This window comes from Aptenodytes patagonicus, chromosome 3, assembly GCF_965638725.1.
Source record: "Aptenodytes patagonicus chromosome 3, bAptPat1.pri.cur, whole genome shotgun sequence".
NCBI classification, from domain to species: Eukaryota; Metazoa; Chordata; class Aves; order Sphenisciformes; family Spheniscidae; genus Aptenodytes; species Aptenodytes patagonicus.
The window spans coordinates 81213336-81234436 of NC_134951.1; the positions used below are offsets into that span (position 1 = coordinate 81213336).

Below are 21101 nucleotides of genomic sequence, written 5' to 3' on the forward strand. Positions count from 1 at the left end.
AAACATTCACAATAAAGACAACTTTTATCAGTCAGGATATTATCCCTGAAAAGTAGCACCTGTCAGCATCATAACAGTTACATTGGTTCAGACCAACAAGACCACCTAGCCCAACATCTTGTCTCCAACCGGCCATTAGCAGACGCTGAGGGAAGAGAAAGAACAGGGTGAGCAATTATGCCACCTGGGGTGAATGGGACTGGAGGATTCATCCTTTCTGTCTTATTTTGAGAAAAAAACTCCAAGAAAGGCATCAAATATGTAAATAGTGGGGTTTGGTAATAAGAAGTATTAAGAGCTCCTACTACGGTGTCAATGGTGCAAGTCATGCGTTACCCAAATCATTCCCACATTCACTCTTGCTTTTGGGAAAGTATTTGTTGCCTGCTTGGATATCACAAACATAAGCACAGCAGGGCTGCATCAGAATGAAACAGCATGTCTGCAGCGTCAATGAAATACGAAGACAGCCTAATTATAAATCAAGGAGGCCGTTAACACACTGCCATATCAGTTCCTCTTGCCTGGGTTGAGATGTCAGAATTGCAGCAAGCTGTGGAGTATCACAACAGTGACAGTCTCCAGCTTCTGAGTGTCCTTCATCTACAGTGCTACAACTATTACCCTATGCTACAGAACAGGTATTTCTGATTAGTTAGCGTGGAAATGCACAGTCCTCAAAAACTAACAAAGCAAGCATAGGTTCCATTTTTTTTCTTTTTAATTCTGGCAGCAAGCTGACATATATTTAGCACACATATACTCTTCCTGCTTACATTTATCTTTTCATACATTCTATTCCTGCTTATGGAAATGCACATCAGCCATCCTTTCACATATTTAACCACCTTAGCCAAAGTGCAAATAACATTCGTCTACACAGCATCATTTAAAACCAGGAATGAATTACCTATTTAAAAGAGCAAATAAAGGAGTAACTGTGATTTATTGTAGAAATGTGTACTTCAGTATTGCTTAACAATAAATACGTAAGTACAGACTTGCTCCCTAAATGGAGCCACACATCAACATCTCTCCAAAACTCACTACTTCCTTTCACAGGACTGCAGCAAACTTTAAAGCATATTATGCCGATATCTTAATATCTGAAAGTGCAGCACCAGAAAAGAAACAATTTCCAGTCTGTTTTGGATCACAGAACTTTTTTTTACATTTTAATGATGCAGCTTAGCACAATTTTTCTTTTAGTATTTGCCTTAAAGGACTAGTAAACAAATTCTCTCTCTGTATATAGTCTCAAAGTCTGGGCATGATGAAGTCTTTTGCCGCAGATCCTATTCCTCCAATCCCTTCTCTAGTACAGAAAAAAAGACTGGGGGGGCGGGGGGAGAAGACTTCTTTGTCTAAAGACCACAGAAGGTATCAGGCTTAAACAAACTAGCTCAGGCACCAGAACCATTTCAGTCACCGAAACCTTTAGCTCAGCACAGACTATAACGTAAGAAAAAGAAACGTGTTTAACTAACCTGCACAGAGCTCTATCCTTTCTATGCTCAATTAGCTCACTAAAAGCTATCATAGGTATTGCTAGAGCATATATATGTAAAAAAAGTATATTGCGAAGACCTAAAGGAACGTGTGGGTGAGGGATTTTACACAGATGTCTCTCCTCGTGAAGCCTACTCAGTTTTCTACCAAAGGGAAGCTACAGTGATTTTCCAAATGATTAGAATGAGTGTATGCAGAGACGACTGCTTCCAGTCCTCTGCCAAACTTAAAGCCATCCAGTGCACCAAATCTGATTGCCATCTTTGCCCACTTCTAGGGCACATAGTAGAAAGGAAGGGGAAAAGGGTGAAAAGCGAAATGGCTGAGCTAAAAAAAGGACAGAATCGGGGCTTAATCTGATTTCTGAACCCACAGACAGTTGTCATATTTGCTTCACAAGAAACAACACAAGAATGAGAAACACATGAGAAAATCATGCCTTTAAATGACTAATGAAGAACTACATTTTATACTGCAGTCAGCCAGACTGCTTACAGTAATTACATAAAAGTAGCAATGAATACACTCTGATTTATTGCGTAATGATAAATACAAAAGAAGAAAAAGTACTTTGAATGTTCACAAATGTCCTTTAACTGAAACAACCAAATACACTCATTTAATCATTTGCATCATATTAGCAACAGCGTATCTATCGAATAGCACTTATTTAACACTGACGGGAAATTAATGGATACAGGAAAGCACGACAGGAAAAATCAACAGTCCATAAAAGAATATATGTAAAATTACTTAAAAAGTCATTTCATGTTTCTGTTTAAACAACTCATGTAAGGAAATAGCAGAAAATGCTAAATACTTTGGTCACATTACATAATACATTCTCTTCTTGCTTGAATGTACAGCAAGTTACAGCACAATATTACATTATGAAGTCCATAAATGGAAATCTTAGTATTAGGATGTCAATACCTTGGACTTACCCTAAGACATTCAATCCTATTGTTTTTCAAAGCCCAGGAAAAATTATATGATATCTTCTTGAGGACTATACATCCTGAATAAACATTACAGCAATATCACACTAACATTATATTACGCAATTAATTTTCTAATTTCTTCACTTTTTTTTTTAAAACGGGTCAATTATGGAATTTTGGGTTCCTGTAAATGCAATAAGACCACCGCACTTAACAGACAGTAAATTCTGACTGTGTATAATCAGTGTCATATTGTGTACTGAATGTACTATTCTATATACAATTTTCCATTTAAAAATTTTTTAAAAATTGTATTTAAGAATTACTTAACAACAGCATTTTTATGGTAGCAAAGCACCTTAAGTTCCCACTATACATAGCTTTACATGGTTTTGGCAAGTATTGCTGGATATTTTGGCAAGTATAAAGCTGCTGTTGATGTGTCCAGATTCAGCAGTAATTAAGCACATGATCATGCACTTTGATAAACATGAGGGCCATCCCCTTAGGGAAGTGATAATTTTGTTCCCACAGAGCAAGAGGTGATATAGGCAGCTTTCCATGTAGAAATTCTGTGTCAGTACAGTTTGTCCTTTCTTCATATACAAAAACGCCATTAAAAAATTAGGAAAGACACCTGTGAAATTCAATATCAGCAATGTAAAAGATGCACATCTGGCTTATAATCAATGTGCTTAGCCTCTTCTTATTGTTGTGGCGGTGAAGCTTTGAATAATATAATTAAGGTTGGAGTTTGTAAATATTCTTCCGAGAAATTTGTTGGGAGACGAGGATTTATCCAGCAGAGCCTAAAACTTCCATAATATTATGGCTCTTGCTACAATCATCTGTTACGTTTGCTTGAATGATATGGAAGAGGACAAATGGAATACATCTTGTGAGTTCTGTGAGTATTATACCTGGACATCTGGAAAAGAAAATATCTCCTTCTGGCAGATTAACTCTTAAAGTCCATTGAAAAAATCTCCTTCTATCAAGATGTACCTTTAAAGAATCTTTAAAGCAAGATCATGTATCTTATTGGTGTAACTTACACCAGCACATCAAGTAAGATTAGATATACGAGCAAAGGCACTTTTTACTGTGTCTATATGAAGATGTTTTTCTGATCTATAAACTTCATAAAACATCCCATGAGGCCACAATGCACGAAGTACAGGCCAGACCTCAGACTACAAGTAGTAGGCTTAATCTGTAAACAAGTTTCTTCCATAGCTAATAGGTAAACAACTTTGAAGAACAGTTAAAATGAACCCCAAAATATCTAATCAGTTTCTTTAATCAAGACACCCTCTTACTTGGTTAAATTTTGCTTGCAAAAACCAATCAAAAATACTTTGCCTGAGAAGAAATCCAGTTTGTGCTTCAATTTCATTCAGAGTCCTGCCTAACTCAGCCATGATCTGGGTATGAAAAATTTAAAACTCAAGTGTTAGTTTATTACAGACAGAGTTGTTTGTAAAAGCTGTGAGTAACAATACAAGGCCTGGGTGTGTTTTGAGCATGTATTTTATCGGTAGATAATAGTCAGGATTCAAAAAGTTGCAGCGAGTACCCAAATATCAGTATGAGCAGCATTCCTTCCCAGTGCTACCTTTGCAGGTTCTCTCTAATATACTAAAAAAAAAAAAAAATAAAAAAAAAAATAAAAATCTTATAATCCCACGTAGATCACCATCAACCTGTCATGAGTGACTTTCAATCTAACGTTTATAATTTTGGTTCATTTGAGTCCAAATCAGACATTTCAGTTTACGTTCATGCTAATGAAATTCAGATAAACTACCGTGGCTGCAGGCCCATTGACTTCTGGCTGAAGAGTCCACACAGCTGGATGCCTGTAAATCAGGCAGAACACAATTTCTGCATATAGGTTAATGACTGTTGTGCGTCACCAATGTGTAAGAGTACAGACACTAAGCCAGAGATCTCAAAACAGCATTTCGCTTGCCTGGCAACTTTCTAATAAAAACAAAGCTTATTTTTCTGTCTGTATCACATTACATGATGTGAACATTTGTAAAGTAGACTACACTAAAGCAAGAGGGATAGAGGGAAAATTATACCCCTATTGATGTAAAATTACTTAGGCTACATATTCACTTTGAGTCACCACAAATCCATGCTGACACCAAAAGAATCAGTTCCATCTTCCCCTCCTCATTTCTCACCGCCACCATTACTCAGGCAGTAGGATTTGTACATACATAACGCGTACTAAGTAAATCATCTAGCAAGTTTCTTTCCTAAAAATGTTGCTTTCTGACAAATTAAGATGTTTTGTTATCAGAGATGTTTTATATGGCTATAGCTTTTATCTGTCTAGAAGAAAATCAGAGATAAGGCTAATCAGTATCTGTTTCATTCTATAAACAAAATGCATTCAAATTATTCTTTTTGACTTGGCAAGTGTAGTTTTAAATCTGGTTCTGCTTATTTTCGTCTAAAAATCCAACACTAAAAAAGCCACATGTGCATAACTGCCCTTAGTGTAATAAAAACGGCCACCTTAAAGATCACTGTCAGCAAAAGGGAAGTAGCAGAGAAGGCAGAAAGACCTGCTTGACAATAACAGATATAAAGCAGAATGACAATGATAGCATAACTGTTGCTTGACATTTTTAATTCAACAGTCTGGGGAGAGTTAGCCATAAAACAGAAGTTTTAAAGTTTAAGAAAACAATGAACAAATCACACCATCGCAGCTATTCATGTTAAAACTTCACTAAGACAATGGTCAGCATTTACTTTGCTTTTGTAGTTGGCTCAAAAAATTTTATGAGCACTTTTGCAGAAATTTATTTTGAGGTCACCCCCCCCAAAAAAAGGGAAACCTTGAGCAACCGGTAATAAATTCCACTTAGCAATATAAGATTCTTGAAGCTGAAATGTTATCCAAAGCATTCATTCAGTTTTAGCATCAAGATCCTTGACCCAGACTACAAACTGTATTTCAAACAAGCAATGATTTCTTATAGTGATTGCAAGCACCTTAGAGAAAAATCATCATTTTCACAGAAACATAGCTCTTTAAAATAAGTAGTATTTGTTCCTGATAACATCAAAGTATTTTTTCTCTTCTGTCTACAAAAAGCATTGTCATGACTTCATTCAAAACACTGTTTTTCTGATCGCATTTGTGGATTGTAACGATAGCCATCCTGCGGTGCTGCAGTTTGTAAACCACAAAGAAAGTAGTCAACAGGTGGTCTATTGCTACATACTTTTACTCTTCCATTAGGTAACCTCTTTACACCAACAAACATGTACTACCACCATAGTATCAGATATGTAGTCATCACCACCAAAAATCTGGCTCGATATAGCCTTTTCTGTCCCTTGCCATTCTTTTTTTTTTTTTTTTCCTATAATTCTGCAGAAAACACTCAGTCATCTTCTAGGAAGTAGCAATAGCCCCTCTATTTAAAATGGAAATTATCACCAGAACTTAAACCCCAAGCACCTTAGAAGTCAGCCACAGAGCAATGCAAACACAGAGCAAAATCAGTGTTTCTTTCCTCACCTTCTTGGTAATCTCCTCTTTTGCATTTTACCTGGTACATTCCAAATCATTGTTAGAATTGCATTAATCTTATGTTTGCACACAACCTCACAAAATTTGAGATCATTACAAAATTTACAATCATTGTCAACCCAGGCTGACTCTTAAGGAACAGTTTTCTGCGTCTAGTAAGTGAGGGAGTATACCTAAAGCAATGTAACAGAAATACCTCCAGAATTCAACACACTGCTTTATAACCTCTGTGTCAATGTTCATATTTAAATTTGACTTAATACACGTTACATGTAGGAACTTTTGAGATGGTATATCCAGTATTTTACTGAAGCTTACATCCTGCACATACTGCATAATTTTAATTCAAAACTTACCAATTTTAGATCCAAGATGACCAAAGTACGTTCTCAAAGCATACACTAATGTAACAGATATTACGGGTTGGTGGAATAGTATTTGCAACTCAAAATGGGTAAACTGAATCTCCAAAACGAATAACAGTATATTCCAAAATAGAAATGCAAAAAGGCTGAAAATATTAAAAAAAATCGTTAACCTCTTTTGCCTTTCAAAAACTGGTGGAACCTAGACATAAAAATTATAACAGTCAAGTTTTACCAAAACTAGGTTTCCTTTTTAAATCTAAAACTAGGAACTGGGCCGTTCAAAGCTAAATATTAAATCGCAGATAAAAAGGACTTACCTTCCTGTCTGTTATTTTTCCTTTTTAGCCATTTTTCCACAGTTTCCGCACTTACGCTTTCTGACACAAACTCATCCAGTACCTGGGGGTGAAGAGAAAGATAGGCCTTCACTTTTTCATCTGTTAAACCTGAAAGAGAGAATATTAATTGATTACATTATTGGTATGAAATTCCTCATATGAAACAATACCTAGACGCCAGCAACAATCGTTTTGTTTAAGACGTTGATTGAAGACATGCCTATTTAAAATATCTCCTCCCAGACAGAACAATATACAGTCAAAAAAATGAGCTGTCATACAGAAAACAGTAGAAGCAAAGCACATCCATGCAACATACTGTGTACAAAAAGTCCCCTACAGGAGTACACATAAACATTACCTGGGAGAACTGGCCAGGAAGGAATTTATGACTATGATTATGACTCTAAAATTACTTATTTCCAAGATATACAAGATGATACATTGATAAAGAAACTGGGTGGAAGGAGATAGAAGACAGCGAACTGGTATTTCTCGTAGATCATCAAATTCAGTATTCTCACTGCAAGTGGCAGCAAAAACAACAAAAACTATTATGCAACACCAAAATCAAGCGCAATTTTTAAATACTGGAGTTACTTAAGTAACTTCAAAATTAGAAACTGCTTTCACAGGCATGCTTCCATTGCTTTAGTAATTCAGTTATCAAATAAAAGTCATTGTAGATAAAAGGCCTTTATAATATCTGCAACAAAAAGAAAACTCCAGTACACATTTCGGAAAAAGAAGCAAAATTCAGAATCTCAGATCCCTGACACAATCATAAATAAATTCCCAAATTCATAAAATTACAATCTGATCATACCCTTCACAAATCCCCCAAACAAAACCACTGGCCACAGGGAGGTGAACCCAAGAGTGCCGAGGCTTTCCGAGGGAGGGCAGGAAAAGAAGCACCCCTGTCCCGCGAGACTAAGCTCCAGGCTGCCACAAAGGGAGCAGGCACCCCAAGTACAAAAGCCTTAATGAGATCCGAGGGGAAGAGGAGTAACAACCGCTGTAATGACTCCAAATAGGCCTTCTCCTTTTGTGTGGTGTGTATATAAACGCAATTGTAAATTCTCCACAGAAAGCAGCCTAGGTTCAGCAGAAGAGAAACTCCCCTCCAGACAACACTGACCTCTTTTGGAGAATATTCGTGCTATAAAATGAGATCAATTTTCCTATTTTGTGCTTTGCACAGTATCAGAACATGCTGAAAACACCTATAGTGTAATTTAAATGCTAGTCAATGACCGTAACTTTTAAGATGTCTTACAAATGTTTACTATGAAAGCCTTCAGGAAGCAATACCAGAACACAAACCAACAACTCCCGCCTGCAGAGCGCCAACCACACATGCCACTCTCCCCACACCAACTGCACCACGTCATTCCCACCACATCAGCCCCCACCAGCCCAAACCTGGTTCAAAATACCCTTTCTCTTAATCCACATAGGCAGCAGTTCCTGGTAGGTATCAGAGCCTCAAATAACAACATTCCCATCTACAGGCAAGAATCTCCAGATCTGGATCACTTGAACTAAGAGAGCTAAGCGAGCATCCTGATTTTCATTAGTAAAGGAGAAAAGGTTCTTCCTAAATCAGTAAGAGGAGGAGATGATCAGCAAGTGGGGGGAAAACAAACAAACAAAATCCCACTGCTTTAATGGTTTAACCTTAGGTGATAATTTGTAAATTTAGATCATAATACATCTATAAAGAAGTACATGTGCCACATGACTGAAAAGATTTTTCAGCCAATACAGGTATTGCCTCACATACTGAAAAATCAACTAATTAACAGAATTTTGTAATTTGCTCAACTAAGAAAAATGTAATACCTTGAAAAAGTCATTCTAATTTCATAGTAATGGAATTTAAAAAGAAAACGTGTTTGGAGAATCATTCATAAAGACTATAGTGTTTTGAAGATTTACCAGAGTTAACCATCAGAAAGTCATCAAAATTCATCTGCCTTTTTAAGTTCTGGATGAAAAATGATCAATACAGGTTTGTCACAAAATGCCTGCTACTTCCACGTTGTCTTTAGACTGCAAACAAACAGTTTGCTTCTAGTAAGAAACTAGGAACTGAGAAGTTTGTAAAATTAGCAACTGAAATTCTACAAGGGTTGTGTTTTCTGTGAAAATAACCTTAACTTTCTTATGCGTGCAGTCTGTATTCCTTGACTTCAATGGAAATACTTCCTCAATTCAAACCTTTATGGGTTGTGTTTTTTGTAATATACACATCAAAACTCAATAAAATGTCAATTTGAAATAAGACTTCAGTCTACATGTCAGGAGTTTAATTTCCATTCCAGATATACTGCAGTTTCAGCAACCTGAGGGTAAAAACTCTGCTTTAACCTTACACGGAAAACTGATTCACGAAGCTGATATAAGAAATCCTACAACGGTCTTTAAATTACCCTCCTTTATTTCACTAAAGGCATCTGTGCAGATGTGCTTTTTCAGTGTCAGATTTGTAGGTGGGAGCAAGCAGAACAGGATTTACAACTGCATTTGCAGACTTAAAAAGGAGTAACTTCAATCTATTTTCTACAATAGATTAAAGCAGACTTACCGGTCCTCCTAACTGTTAAGTCTACTGTGTCGAAAAATACATGCTACAGCCATACACACAACACTCAACCAAAACGAGCAAGAACACTTTATAACTTCACAAAGTGTAACATTAAGAAAATGCAACATTAATAGAAAGTAGCCTTTTAGAAGCAGCTTAAACGTTTTGTTTTACATACATTAGGGCAAAAAAGTGTTGTAAAGAAGCTTGAATGTAAGAGCATTTTACAGCTGTGCATAAACAATTATTTTATGGCATATATAAAGCCTTCTACATTGTAAGATGTACATAAGAATGAGATTTTTACATAAGAACATGCATAGGTTCAATGATGGACACACTTGCTCTCTTCAACATTCACATGTTCCTGAAAACTTCTGGTACATACATTGTTGTTAAATACTATCAACCTCTCTGTCAAATTGTTGTAATCTTTTAATTCTGAAATATGAAAAAAAAAAACCTATTTGAGAATTCAGAGGCACTGATTAATAACATTTGAATAAACAGGACAATAATACTTACACCCAAACTCAGGAACCAAAAGTTTATCATGCCAATCAGGTATCATTTACAGAATTAGAAACAAACAAACAAAACACAAGCCAATGCTGGTTATTATTTTTTCTGTTACTAATGTATTGGTCTTAAGTATTTTGGGCAGTAAACTTTTCTACATGCATTCACATTAGAAATATTTCTCGACTACTCCTTTCTTCTCCCCTTACTACTATTGGACCCGTAGACGAGTAGCGACAGTAGTCTATGTCTACTGTTTCCACAGTGCTTTCTACACAACAGGGAGCTTCCCATCACCTCCAGTGATGCCAGGACTTCTCTCATGCGTGTTCATCAATACTTGCGTGACGCATAAAGTATACACATCAACAGTATCTAACAAAGAAAAAGGTAGTAGTGCACACATTCAGAACTGTGTTTGTCTATAGGCTTTCTTGCAAGTAGCCCAAACAAAAGCTCCCCTCGCTTCTTTTCATGCATCCCCAGAAAGCATTGCCTCTTGTATCTGGAACCTGTCTGTCCTCCAGCAGTGCTGTGGCGGTTGTCAAGAGGGACCATCACTCGGGAGGGCTGAACTTGGCCAACAGCCTAGCATGAGCAGGCCAGAAAGCACAGAAAGACTGGAACGACCCTAATTCCTCTGGGAATTAAAGGAGGAATCTGGAATTTGGGTTGAATGTCCATTCATTCCAATTATGCATTAGAGTTTGCCTTCCTGATTCATACATATATCCTGTTTAATTAAAACCACACACACACCCCAAACTGCCTTTCTCCCTTGTATTCTTATTTTAAAGTGATAAACCCACATTTCAGTGCTGATACAGAATCATTAAGGTTGGAAAAGACCTCTAAGATCATCGAGTCCAACCATCAACCCAACACCACCATGCCCACTAAACCATGTCCCTAAGCGCCTCATCTACACGTCTTTTAAATACCTCCAGGGATGGGGACTCCACCACCTCCCTGGGCAGCCTGTTCCAAGGCTTGACAACCCTTTCGGTGAAGAAATTTTTCCTAATACCCAATCTAAACCTCCCCTGGTGCAACTTGAGGCCATTTCCTCTCGTCCTATCGCTTGTTACTTGGGAGAAGAGACCGACACCCACCTCGCTACAACCTCCTTTCAGGTAGTTGTAGAGAGCGATGAGGTCTCCCCTCAGCCTCCTTTTCTCCAGGCTAAACAACCCCAGTTCCCTCAGCCGCTCCTCAAAAGACTTGTTCTCCAGACCCCTCACCAGCCTCGTTGCCCTTCTCTGGACACGCTCCAGCACCTCGACGTCCTTCTTGTAGTGAGGGGCCCAAAACTGAACACAGTTTTCGAGGTGCGGCCTCACCAGTGCCGAGTACAGGGGCACGATCACTTCCCTACTCCTGCTGGCCACACTATTTCTGATACAGGCCAGGATGCCATTGGCCTTCTTGGCTGCCTGGGCACACTGCCGGCTCATGTTCAGCCGGCTGTCGACCAAAACCCCCAGGTCCTTTTCTGCTGGGCAGCTTTCCAGCCACTCTTCCCCAAGCCTGTAGCGTTGCATGGGGTTGTTGTGGCCGAAGTGCAGGACCCAGCACTTTCTGGCGCAACTTGGTATTGCTGTGTTTTATTCACGCATTAACTATTTGTTCTGGATTTGTGATTAAATAATAAAAGAGATAATAAAAATACCATGCAAAAGGACATATGCGTATCAGATAAGCTCTTCCTTTCTTCACTTCCCTCTGACCAAACTGCAGGCAAAGAAATGGCTCGGGCTGCCCGCCGCTTGTGCTAGCTCAGCAGCTCCTCCCTTCCTGCCCAGCACACCTGTTCAGGTTCTCTTTGTAGACCTCAATTTGAAATGTTCTCTTTGGCCATGCCATCTGCTTTTAAAAGCTCATTCATACACACAGAAAACATTAGTCAAGGTTGGTTTGTTTTCATTTTTTCCATTTCTTGGCTATCCCTGTCTGAACAGTAAGTGGAAATACAGCTTTTCAATAAATGCTGGGGTTTATGCAAGTGTTTCACCTTATTGTGGTTTTTGTGTAACTCATTTATTATAGGGATGATACAAAATTGGCAAAGTTCAATACAAAGCAGAGGGCAGAAGACAGCCTGTCCCCCCAACACCACCCAAGAGGCAATTCCTTGATCAGCGAAAGGCCTTGTTACCGCCCGAGGGAACGATCTTTCTGGCAAGACATTCATTCTGGGACATTAGGAGTGGGAAGGATGAATCAAATGATAGAAAAGAAAAAATTGTATTTACTTATAGTATTTCTATAAACTGATGTATCGGTGCACTCTACCAAATAAACAATAGCCCTGGTTTTCCACTTTGCATATGCCTGAGGCTCAAGCTGTTCACCTAATTTGGCGCATAGCTCATGCTATCATAGTCTATCAAAATTTTGGTTTCGTGTTTTGTGGTTGGGGTTTGGTTTTTTTGGTGGTGGTGTTTGTAGTTTGTTTTTTTAAATAACTCCTTGGCTTTCTAAGAGTGTTTTGGGGTTGGGTTTTTTTCTTCCCCCTTCACAAATAGCGAATAGGAATAATTATTCACGTAGATTCTGAACCACCATAAGAAACTATCTTTTCTTTCTATTTATTTCAACAGTGTACCAGGACTAGATCATTTGGGCTTCAAAAGCATAACTAGGACTTTGACTGTTTTTGTTAGTACTTATACTAAAAGCCAAATGAAAACAAAGACCCCAGCACCACCACCATCACCTTCCAATATACCTGTATTTCTGTGTCCCATACAAAGCCAATGAGAGTACTGCAGGCTGCTTGATTTAGTGATTGCCTGGCCTGCTCAAGCCTGGATTCCCCTTTTCATCTACCAGTAAAGCTTTCATTTCAATCCAACATTTCATTAGTGATAATGTCAGGTAGAACCCTAAAAGAGATCAACTGAATTCACAGAGCAATCTCCCACTGTCCAGTGTAAGTAAACCAACAGCTTCATAAGTCAAAAAGAAAATCTGTAGCACTAAAAAAAATACTAATTAAGATGAGAGAAAATTAGGGAACTTGCATTTCAGCTGGGCTTACTATGCAAGCAGATCATTTTACAGGTACTGGCACAAATATTTTTCAAGAAGCCTCATGTGAGTGAAAACAGTTTCCAAATGAAATGTATATTTGAATGACCAATAAAGAATAAAGCATAACAGCAGACAGAGCTTATGGAATAGGAAGATTCATGTAATAAATGTGTTCATGTTCACCCTGTTGATTATCACAATCCTCATAATGTCTACCTTAGGGTTTAGGAGAGACAGAAACTGTAAACACTGTCACAGTCTTATATGCTGCTGTCCTCTTAAGATGCCAGCAAAATACTCTTTGGAAAATAACTAGATATCAACACTTTAAAAAAAGAAAAGTATAAAACACCGTTACTTCTATCTAAAGGATGAAACTGCTTTTTGAGCAGATGTGACAACGTATACCAAACTCAGCATCTTAGAAGCTCACTGTACTGGTTTAAATTGTAATGGTACTGCAAGGCAACATTGTAGGTTTGTCTACACCAGTAAACTGAATACGTCTAGGGCTCTTCACTGACCTGAAACCAAGCGGCTTATAACCTCCTCCGTCCTTAATATTAAGCTCTCTTGACCTCCAACAATGAAGATGAGGGAAAACTGGAACGGGAATACATGCTGATTGCCTGCTAGAAACCATTCCCGGTCTGACCCTACTCCAGAGCAATGCCCGGGATCTGCCTGGGACATCGCTAGCTGGCTTCGGCCAATGCGCTGCCAAGAACCATTCTAACAATGTAACAGCATAGACAAAAGAAAATCCAGTACATAAGAATGCTCCTTCGCACTGTTTGTTTACTATCCCAGATATAGCATAGCTGGATTCAAAAATAAACTAAGAAACAAAACCTCCTTCAAACATCAATTATCAGTAATTACTCCTTGCCTTTGAGCCAGTCTCCAACAGCCTTCTTTTTTAAAAAAAAAAAGCCAAAAATCACTTGAAAATTATATTTTTGCTTTCAGCTTTTTACACTGCCTAAAATATTTAAAACATTTCTTAGATAACCTGTGTAGTACTGAATCGATTAATGGCTCCACTCTCTGGCTCTTAATCCATGTCATACTGCACTCTCCTCTGAGAACAGCTTCACTGAGCTCAGTATAAAGTAGAACTGACTGTGAATGAGCTGAAAGAATTGAAGCCTAGAGCTATGTTTAAAAATCTGCTCCATTTAGCAACATGAGTCAGTCACATCATTAGCAATTCTTGCCATTTTTTCCTTAGTGTTATGATATTTGGTCTTTTTCTAAAACCACTAACTCCATCAAATCTCATGATTAGGCAAGAATTTCAGTTTTCATCTAAAGTTTCTGTTCCCAGGCTGGGGGGCATGCAGGGAGGCAGGGGAGAATGGGTAAAAATTGATGAGCCAGCCTAACACTTATCGAGGCTCAGCATTTTATCCTAGAACAGCTACACTCTGAAAGACTGCAGTCATTGCTTCCCTCAAAACCCTCACAACAGTGTTTGATGCCTATGACATACCTTTCCCCCAGTCAGACAGGATCCAATGCTTTGAAAACACATTGTGAGGGTACACATTGGCCAAAGAAGAAATCGGATAGCTTTTATGTATCGAGAAAGCTTTTATTAACAAAGATGAAAGGAAATAACTATAAATGTTGTAAATGTTGCATCTGTTAACATTTAAAAAAAAAATATTTAAAAAAAAAAAGAAACCAAACAAAAAACCCTACAAATTGGCTTGTTTGGTTTAATAAACATTTCTTCCCTGAAATTAGAAGGGCCATAAAGTCACAGCAAATATGGGCAAAGCCATAATTTCTCCAAGTAACAAACAATATATTGTGCCACATAGAAAATGTACAAGCCAAAGAAGAAAAAAAAAAAAATCATGATGATAAACACTTTCCAGATAAGGTATTATCTGCAATAGAAAACAATCTTACCTTAACTACAAGTAAAAAAAATGTATAATATTAAAATAAATCTTCTTATCTAGAATATCAAAATGATGAAGAGAGATGTGTAACACTTCCTTACAATCAGCACTTGAAAATAAATATCATACTTGTACAAAAAAAGAAGCCTTAAAAATATCTGAAAGTAATCCAGAAGAGCTAATTTGAACACAACTTTGCCCGTGTTCTCCTTTATTTAAAGCTGTCTTGCCCCATCTCTTTCTTACACAAAGATCACCTCTCTGTATCTTTCTACAGAACCTTATAAATGATATTTGTAGTTATTCTCAAAAGCATTCAAGGCATGTGTGTACATTGCTTCATTTGGATTAAGCATTAATCCCATTAAATCAATCCCTTCTTTGTTCAAAGCATCAGGATTCAAAACCACAGGCACAGTCAGTTTTGGAATATCCTTTTCAAGTCAGACTTTTTATCTTAATCCATTTAAGTATACAGGAATGTAATGCAACCAAGTGCCCAAACTCTGTGAAACCTCACATTACTGGTCTGGCAAAAAGTATCATCACTAACAAGAAGCAATCGGAATGGTCAAACCTCTTTTTCATTTTTCTTTTCTTGAAAAATTAATTCACAAACTCATCTGCGAGCAGCTCCATTCACCATTTTTGCCCCTCCTCCTCCAACTCCCGCCGGCACTGCTAGAAGAAAAACAATACACAGCTCCGGCGTTCGCAGTATTAGCAGTGAAAAACAATAATGCGGTACGCAAAAACTACACTGTCGATTCTGGTATTCAAAAAGGGCATATGTTTGTTTCACATATAATAAAATTTATTATTAAACATTTCAAATCTTCACATAAAGATGAATGCTTAATTACGCCAGCCTCCAGTCACTGCATAAAACTGCAAGGTCTGTATACATTTAGATCACAGTTGCACCCACAATCAAGTGCAGTCACTCGTGCAGTGGCTACAGCAGCCAGCAGTACATGATGCAACATTTCAGCCAGGACACCAGCAGCACTGCTTACGTTTTAGAGAGAGAAAATAAAGACCAGCTCAGCCAAACAGAGCTGGAATGTGTTTGTACAGAAAGAATACCAATAACCACCTCATCCTGTACCCTGTAATTCAAATCCCTTATTCCTGATGAAAAAGCCGTGGATGTATCTTTGCATCTGAACAAGCCAGACGCTGAACAACACATGGACATAAGTGCCTTTAGTTTCCACCAACTTCCACGGTGTTTTTTCTGATATTACCAGCATCTGGCAAGCTTGAGCCCTGGACATCTACAGATACTCAGCCGGTTGTGTCTCCCAAAATCTAGCACTCAAGAACTGCATAGTACTGTCAGCTGTGAGCACTGTTCGGTATTAAGTTAAAAAGCCACATAAGAGTATTTATGAAAGCGGTTTTCATCAGCTAGAGGTAAAAGGCCTACAATATTTCCACAGGAATCATACATATGCTTAACAGGGTGAATGAGTGTTCCTAATTTGAATAATCATTTTTCATAGGGTATCAATACACACTTTAAATTGTCTGAATGGCATAATCCTGCACAGCACGTATAGTGTTACGCTTAATACTATCCATTATTTGATGTATGGGGCTTTTTAAAACTCTGAATGTTACTTTCCTGGTTTGAGAGTAGCTTCTCTCCAGTTCTAATTAGCACTTTGGAGTAACTCTGAGGGGTCTGTAACAAGCTTTATTCTCCTTCCAGGTGCATGATGGGACCAAATTTGGGGATTTAATTAACACTCAGCAAATAGCTAACAAAAGGAATACAGAAATGCTTTAGGAGTTGCAAATTGTAATCAAATTTATTTCAAATCTTTGCTTGAAGAGAAAGCTACATATGATCTCAAGGTTACTGACAAAAACAATTATCAACATACTTAAAAATAATGCATCGCACTAAAGCAAGCAAAACTGTATCTGTAAACATTAAGAAACATCTCAGAATGACTTATAATTTTTTGCTCTTTTTTATTCTCTTGTGCAGACACACAGCTGGGGTACCTTGTCTCCTGCCCAAAATATACCTGACCCGTGATACTCAATTTAACAGTGACAAGTACCAAAATACAGTTCATTTGGAACTCATTATGAAAAACGTCAAGTCACTCAGGACTTGCCCGTACCTAATCCCTGGGAAGATCATATGCAGCTGTAAATTAAACTAGTTAAAATCTAACAATTATACAAGGTAAGAATGCCTTAACTCTTCCCTTGAATACAGGTGTTGGGACAAAGTTCTTGGTATATGAGTTCTCTGATAAAACCTTCTGGCTGATGTAATGTCTTCCTCTCACCTGATTCCTGAGTAGCTCCCTATTTGAGTCAACTCTTCCGGCTCAAGAGTAGTCCCATTGTCTTTATTACCAAAGTTTTACTGCTGATTTTTTTCAAATGAACTCCCACTAATAAAGTTCTATAAATCCTTTATAATATACTTACCGATATAAGCTCATAGTGCTGTTCCCTAAAATGCTACTTAACTTACTCCACAAACAAGATCCTGTATGATGAAACCTCCTTTGAAGGATACTACGTGCCTGTGCCAAGTCTTACTCTGCTACTTTACTAAATAGGATATAGAGAATGTTCTTCCTTTTGAAAGGAGCATCCCACTTCTTCTTAACACTTACATTAGTAGACATCTTAGAACAGTTTCCCAGGGCACAGGACTCTTCTTAAATAACAACTACACACAGTCAAATAACATGCTACTTACCAACAAGTCCGGACACCTGAGTGTTCTCTACTTTGGTAGTACTAGGACCATATCTGCAGCACCACAGATAAGGATTTGTCATTCTTTTTTAATCCCCTCCAACCTTGCAGTCTTAGGAGGCTTAAAGAGAAATACAGTCAACATCCTTTAAAGAATGAGAAGGTACAAAACCCAGAGAAATCTGTCACTAAAAAGCTCTGTTAAGAAGAAACCTAACACAGCTGCATCCAGAAAGGTTTGATCTGGTTCATGGGAAGCAAGCTCTTCGAAAACAAACCATGCTAGTCCAACATTTTTCTAGACATCATGGCTAAAAAAAAAGTATTAAAAAATACATGTCTGTTAGTTTAAATTATGTATTTTGCAGATTCTGTAACTGTACTGTGCACAAGCCTGCTGAGTATAAGAATGGAAAACTTCAGAGAGGATGCAAGGACCAGGCTGCAAGGTACTATTCTTACCTGATCTAAAGCTAAGCCACGATGTTTACAGGTTCATTTGTTTTAGGACAGACCAAAACCACTGTCAAGATCCTGACCTACTGATTAAGACAAAGAATGTCACCTGCTAGCTGTATATTAAGCCTAATAAATTGAAAACTGAACTAGTGCATATCTTTTAAAAAAAAGACATATGATTTACAATAAAATACTCAAGCTGTAGAAGAGTTTAGCACGCTTCCCAGTTAATCTCTTCAGGTTACTAGGGCACTAAATGGGTGTACCTATTAAAAAAAAAAAATTCTAATTCCAGTATCAACTTTTCTTATTTCAGCTTCCAGCAATTAAGTTTTTTTCATATTTTAACTTTTCGCTTTAAAGAGTTTTCAGCATTAGAGATCATCTCTTTGTAAAGGTACCACTAGTCTGAATGAGTAACGCCTGTCCTCATTACGAGATGGAACAGACTCATTTTTCTAAATTATAACACTATATTCTTACAGCATTTCACAATTCCAAAGATATTTAAATCCAACTATTCATATGCACTATCTTACAGTAGTTTCAGAAAAGTCTCTAACCTAAGTCAAGCACCTTGACCAAATTTCAATACTTGCAACTAGAAAAGAAGTTTTTTAAAAAATTGGAAGCTTCCAAAGGTCTCAAAAAAATCAGTTTTTGTGACAGAGATTCTGGCTTTGTCAATTGAATATTAGAGTGTACAACATAGCTTTCCCTCAACCCCACCAGAAGTGCTACAGCAGATGTTTTAGCAATAAAGTTGAAATACGAAAAGTTAGTACCACATAATTAATCTTGGAAATTGCTTTTTTACCTTACCTTCCATATTACTATAAAATATAGATACAAGATGCCTCTTTATACAAAATTAAACTTTGACTGACATTTAAAATAAAAAAACCCTATTTAATTCTTTTGTGGGGAAAAGAAAGCCTACCTTCAGACTAATTAAGCACTGAAAGTAAAGCACTGACTCCATCAAACTGTCAGAAAAAAGTTACAAACTCCAGTTTATTTAAAACACAATAAAGGAGAGAATTATTTTCTTTTTCTGCCACCCCTTTTTTTCAGCTGTACAAATGAACAGAACGAAAGATGATTTTTCAGAGATGCTCTCTCTGCTCAATTTTATGGTGATGGATGCAATGATATCTCCGTGTCAGTAAAATATGGCCTAGGAAAAGCAGTATAATTTGACATATTTAAATGAATATGCCACTGAAGTAAAAGAGGTTTGAAGTGATAATTAAATACTGCGTTACATATGCTTGTACATTACAGACAAGGACACATTGTGCAACCCTTACTTGCACTTGTGAACACTTAAAGGAGTAGTCCTACTGACGTCAATGAGACTTACGTGGTAAGAGCTCACTAACATGTGAAGAGTTGTGCAACAAAGCCCCAAACACATTTCATTCCACACATTGTTTCAAGCTTTGTTCCTCAACCACAAGTTTTTCCTTAATAGTGTTAATCATATTATTTCACTAATGTTATAAAAATATGTGAGAACATACAACTTGTTCAGTGGTATCTGACGTTGCCCAGTATTTCAGCTAAATACCAAATCAGAGGCACGCAAGAATCACAGATTCACCGAGGCTGGCAGGCACCCCTAGAGATCGTGTAATCCACCCCCTGCTCAAGCAGGGCCAGCTAGAGCGGGTTGCTCAAGGTCCTGTCCCATCGGCTTTTGAGTGTTTCCAAGGATGGAGACTCCGCACCCTCTCTGGGCAGCCTGTGCCAGTGTTCAATCACCCTCACAGTGGAAAAAGTGTTTTCCTGTGTTTGGGTGGAAATTCCCATGTTTCAGTTTGTGCCCACTGCCTTTTGCCCTGTGGCTGGGCACCGCCAAGAAAAGCCTGGTTCCGTCTGTTTTACTTTCCCCCCCATGAGGTACTTACACACACGGATAAGATCCCCACGAGTTGTCTTTTCTCCAGGCTAAACAGTCCCAGTCCCAACCACCTTTATGGCCCTTCACTGGACTCACTCCATTATGTCCATGTCTCCCTTGTACTGAGGAGCACAGAACTGGACCCAGCACTCCAGATGTGTCTCACCAGGGCTGGGTAGAGGGGCACGATCACCCCTCTCGACCTGCTGGCAACACTCTTCCTAATGTAACCCAGGATGCTGCTGGTCTTTGCTGTGAGGGAATGCTGCTTGTGCAGGTTCAATAGAAAGGAAATACAGGACCCAATGCTATAGGGATTCCTACTTCCTAGCACGTGAAATAAATGGAAATACCTTCTACTGACTTGGATGTTGGCACAACAGAATAAAAAACAACATAAAGGGTTGGCTGCTTTTCCACAAGCTTTCACTGGTGTGGCAACCAGTGAAATCACGCAGTCTCAACTGGCAAAACGTCTTCCATCGATACTATTTTAGACAAGAACTCAAATAATCTATTGTTACTATTTTAACATTTTCCTGTTGGCAACCACAGTAAAACAAAGATGCAGTGTTTCAGTCGGGCCCCTAGTTTTTATTATAAAGCTTAAGCAAATGCCACAGAATTCAAGGCTTGTTTCAAAAATTAAAAATGAGCAGCTGCATCTTTTCCCTGTCCTCCTCCCCCTCATCATCTCCCCACCCTCTTTTGTTTGTTTTGGAGACAGTGTAGCTCACTAACATGTGTTCACCTCCAAAAAGCATCTTTAGAAGAAAAAAAAAAGGGGGGGGGGGGGGGAGAAGAAGAGTTGGAAAGAGCAGAAGTGAAAAGGAAAACAGGAGAGATGGAAACCGAGAACTTGTGTTTGTATAGGACTCAGGAAACACCTTAAAAGAAGCTTTTCGGTCTGCATTCCCGCATTCGCAGGATGCATGTTCTGCATTGTGCCTTTGCTATAATGATTTATATAAACTTTTCACAGGCAAGGACGATAAAGTACTCAATGAGGAAAAAAAAATTCTGGTGGAATTGCTTCATCTTTCAATGTAATTCAGCTTTGTAATAACCTGATTTTATCTAAAGCCTACTTGAACTTGGCCATTGGCTACATTCAGAAAACACTTTAAAACTATAAAGATGTCCGTATAAGACAGACGCTCTAATACAGGAACTCAAGGCACATTTCCACAGGGCTGGTCAGAAATTTTCACTTTAGTGTGTTACAGTCCTGGGGGCTGAGATTCCGAT

The 21101-nt window shown here is 38.1% G+C and overlaps 1 protein-coding gene across 1 annotated transcript in view; it reads right to left on the reverse strand.

Annotated features, from left to right (window-relative positions):
• Positions 1-21101, reverse strand: part of PDE10A (phosphodiesterase 10A) — a 193614-nt gene that overhangs the window by 106819 nt on the left and 65694 nt on the right. The window contains exon 2 of the mRNA XM_076333970.1: positions 6692-6820. Coding sequence (XP_076190085.1) covers positions 6692-6820 — 129 coding nt within the window. The remainder of the gene's footprint in view (positions 1-6691; positions 6821-21101) is intronic.